The 1,338-nt window shown below is 47.5% G+C and overlaps 1 protein-coding gene across 46 annotated transcripts in view; it reads right to left on the bottom strand.

Moving 5' to 3' along the window:
- Positions 1-1,095, bottom strand: part of TNNT3 (troponin T3, fast skeletal type) — a 29,276-nt gene extending 28,181 nt beyond the window's left edge. For all 46 annotated transcript variants that reach the window (XM_027888747.1, XM_027888793.1, XM_027888788.1 and 43 more), the window contains exon 1: positions 1,026-1,095. In XM_027888747.1, the coding sequence (XP_027744548.1) occupies positions 1,026-1,070 (45 nt within the window). In that variant the 5' untranslated portion in view covers positions 1,071-1,095. The remainder of the gene's footprint in view (positions 1-1,025) is intronic.
- Between the last annotated feature and the right edge of the window lie 243 nt (positions 1,096-1,338).

The raw sequence follows: 1,338 nt of genomic DNA, 5'->3' as shown, positions 1-1,338 counted from the left end.
TTCTTTCCAAGGCAATTGAAGTCAACGGGAGTCTTTGCAATCAGGCTTTCCATTAGCAGTTATTGGAATGAGCTCATCTAGTCTCCAATTTAGCTCTAAGGACATCTTGCTGAGGGTTGTCACATTGGCTGTTCCCCTACACCCTTCCATATTTGTTAATCCAAGCGCTGCAAATGCGAATGGGATTTTGCATGGCATCTGTCTGTGTGCTATAAAAACAGAACGAGAATGCCAGCATCCCTGACACCATAAGACCCCAACCCTGAGGGGGTTTCTTGGCTCTGGATAAAATGAATTAATAACAAGTGCATTGGCAGACTGTGTGCAAAGATGAGCCAGTCACAGGAACCCCACAGGCTAGGGCAGGGTGGGGACAAAAAAATCCGAGGGAAGATTGCAGATTGCAGCCTCGCAAGGGCCAAACGTTCAACCAAGTTTGGTCGCTCTGTCAGGAGTCGGCATTTAAGGCTGTAGCTGACTGCCACTGCCCTGGCTGGAAAGCCAAAAAGGTCTCGCTCCAAGAAGAAGAAGGTGTCTGTCTGCTTCGTGGCATTCAAAAGCCATCTGGTCCCTAAAGCCAGGGGCAGAACACAGACCATCATAGCTACAGCCACCCGAGACAAGAAAGGCTCTTTGATGCCCAGCACTATCCACGTAGCTCTGTCATCAAAGCAGCCAACAAAATTGAACTACATTTACATCCAAAAGGCAATAAAGCAAGCAATCTGTTAAGAGCAGTATTTTTTGCAGTTAGGATTAAGTTTGCTGAAGGCAATGGAAAGTCTCCAGCTGGCTCAGGTTTACCCTTCGGTGGAAATTACTTTGCACACAGCAAACGCAGCCCAAGATTAAGGCTGTTAGCACCTTCAGGCAATAATTGGGCTTTGTTTGTACAGTGGTAGAAAAATGGATTCTGGTCTGAGACTGAGGTTTAGAGATGTAATAAAATCAATTAGTTAATACTGCCCACCCTTTGGAAGGAAATCAAAACGTGGGAAAGTTTCACCAGACAGAAAACTTACTACCTGCTCCCACCCCTTAAAGGTGAAAGCAAAAGTTATTTTGTGCATTTTATTCAAGCCAAGCAGGTCATGCCTGGAAGGACAAACACACCAATCCTCATGAGCCCCAGGTGGGCAGGAATGCCACATCCCTTTTGGCCCCAAATGCTCCTGGACTTGGCTGAAAGAGCAGAATCAGCACATCCCAAGAAGCCTCTTAGCAGCTGAGAATGCACCCGGGAGGGGGAATGGGCTGCCTTGCACCTCCAGGCCATCCCTGGAAATAACCCACCCATCAATCATCCCCTCTCAAGCCAGGCCATACAAGGTAGGCAAG

The sequence above is a fragment of the Empidonax traillii genome, unplaced genomic scaffold (assembly GCF_003031625.1).
Source record: "Empidonax traillii isolate 1590-97213 ecotype Southwest subspecies unplaced genomic scaffold, ASM303162v1 scaffold245:size1430315, whole genome shotgun sequence".
NCBI lineage: Eukaryota > Metazoa > Chordata > Aves > Passeriformes > Tyrannidae > Empidonax > Empidonax traillii.
Note: the sequence above shows the minus strand (reverse complement) of the source record. Positions and strands in the feature narration are given on the sequence as shown.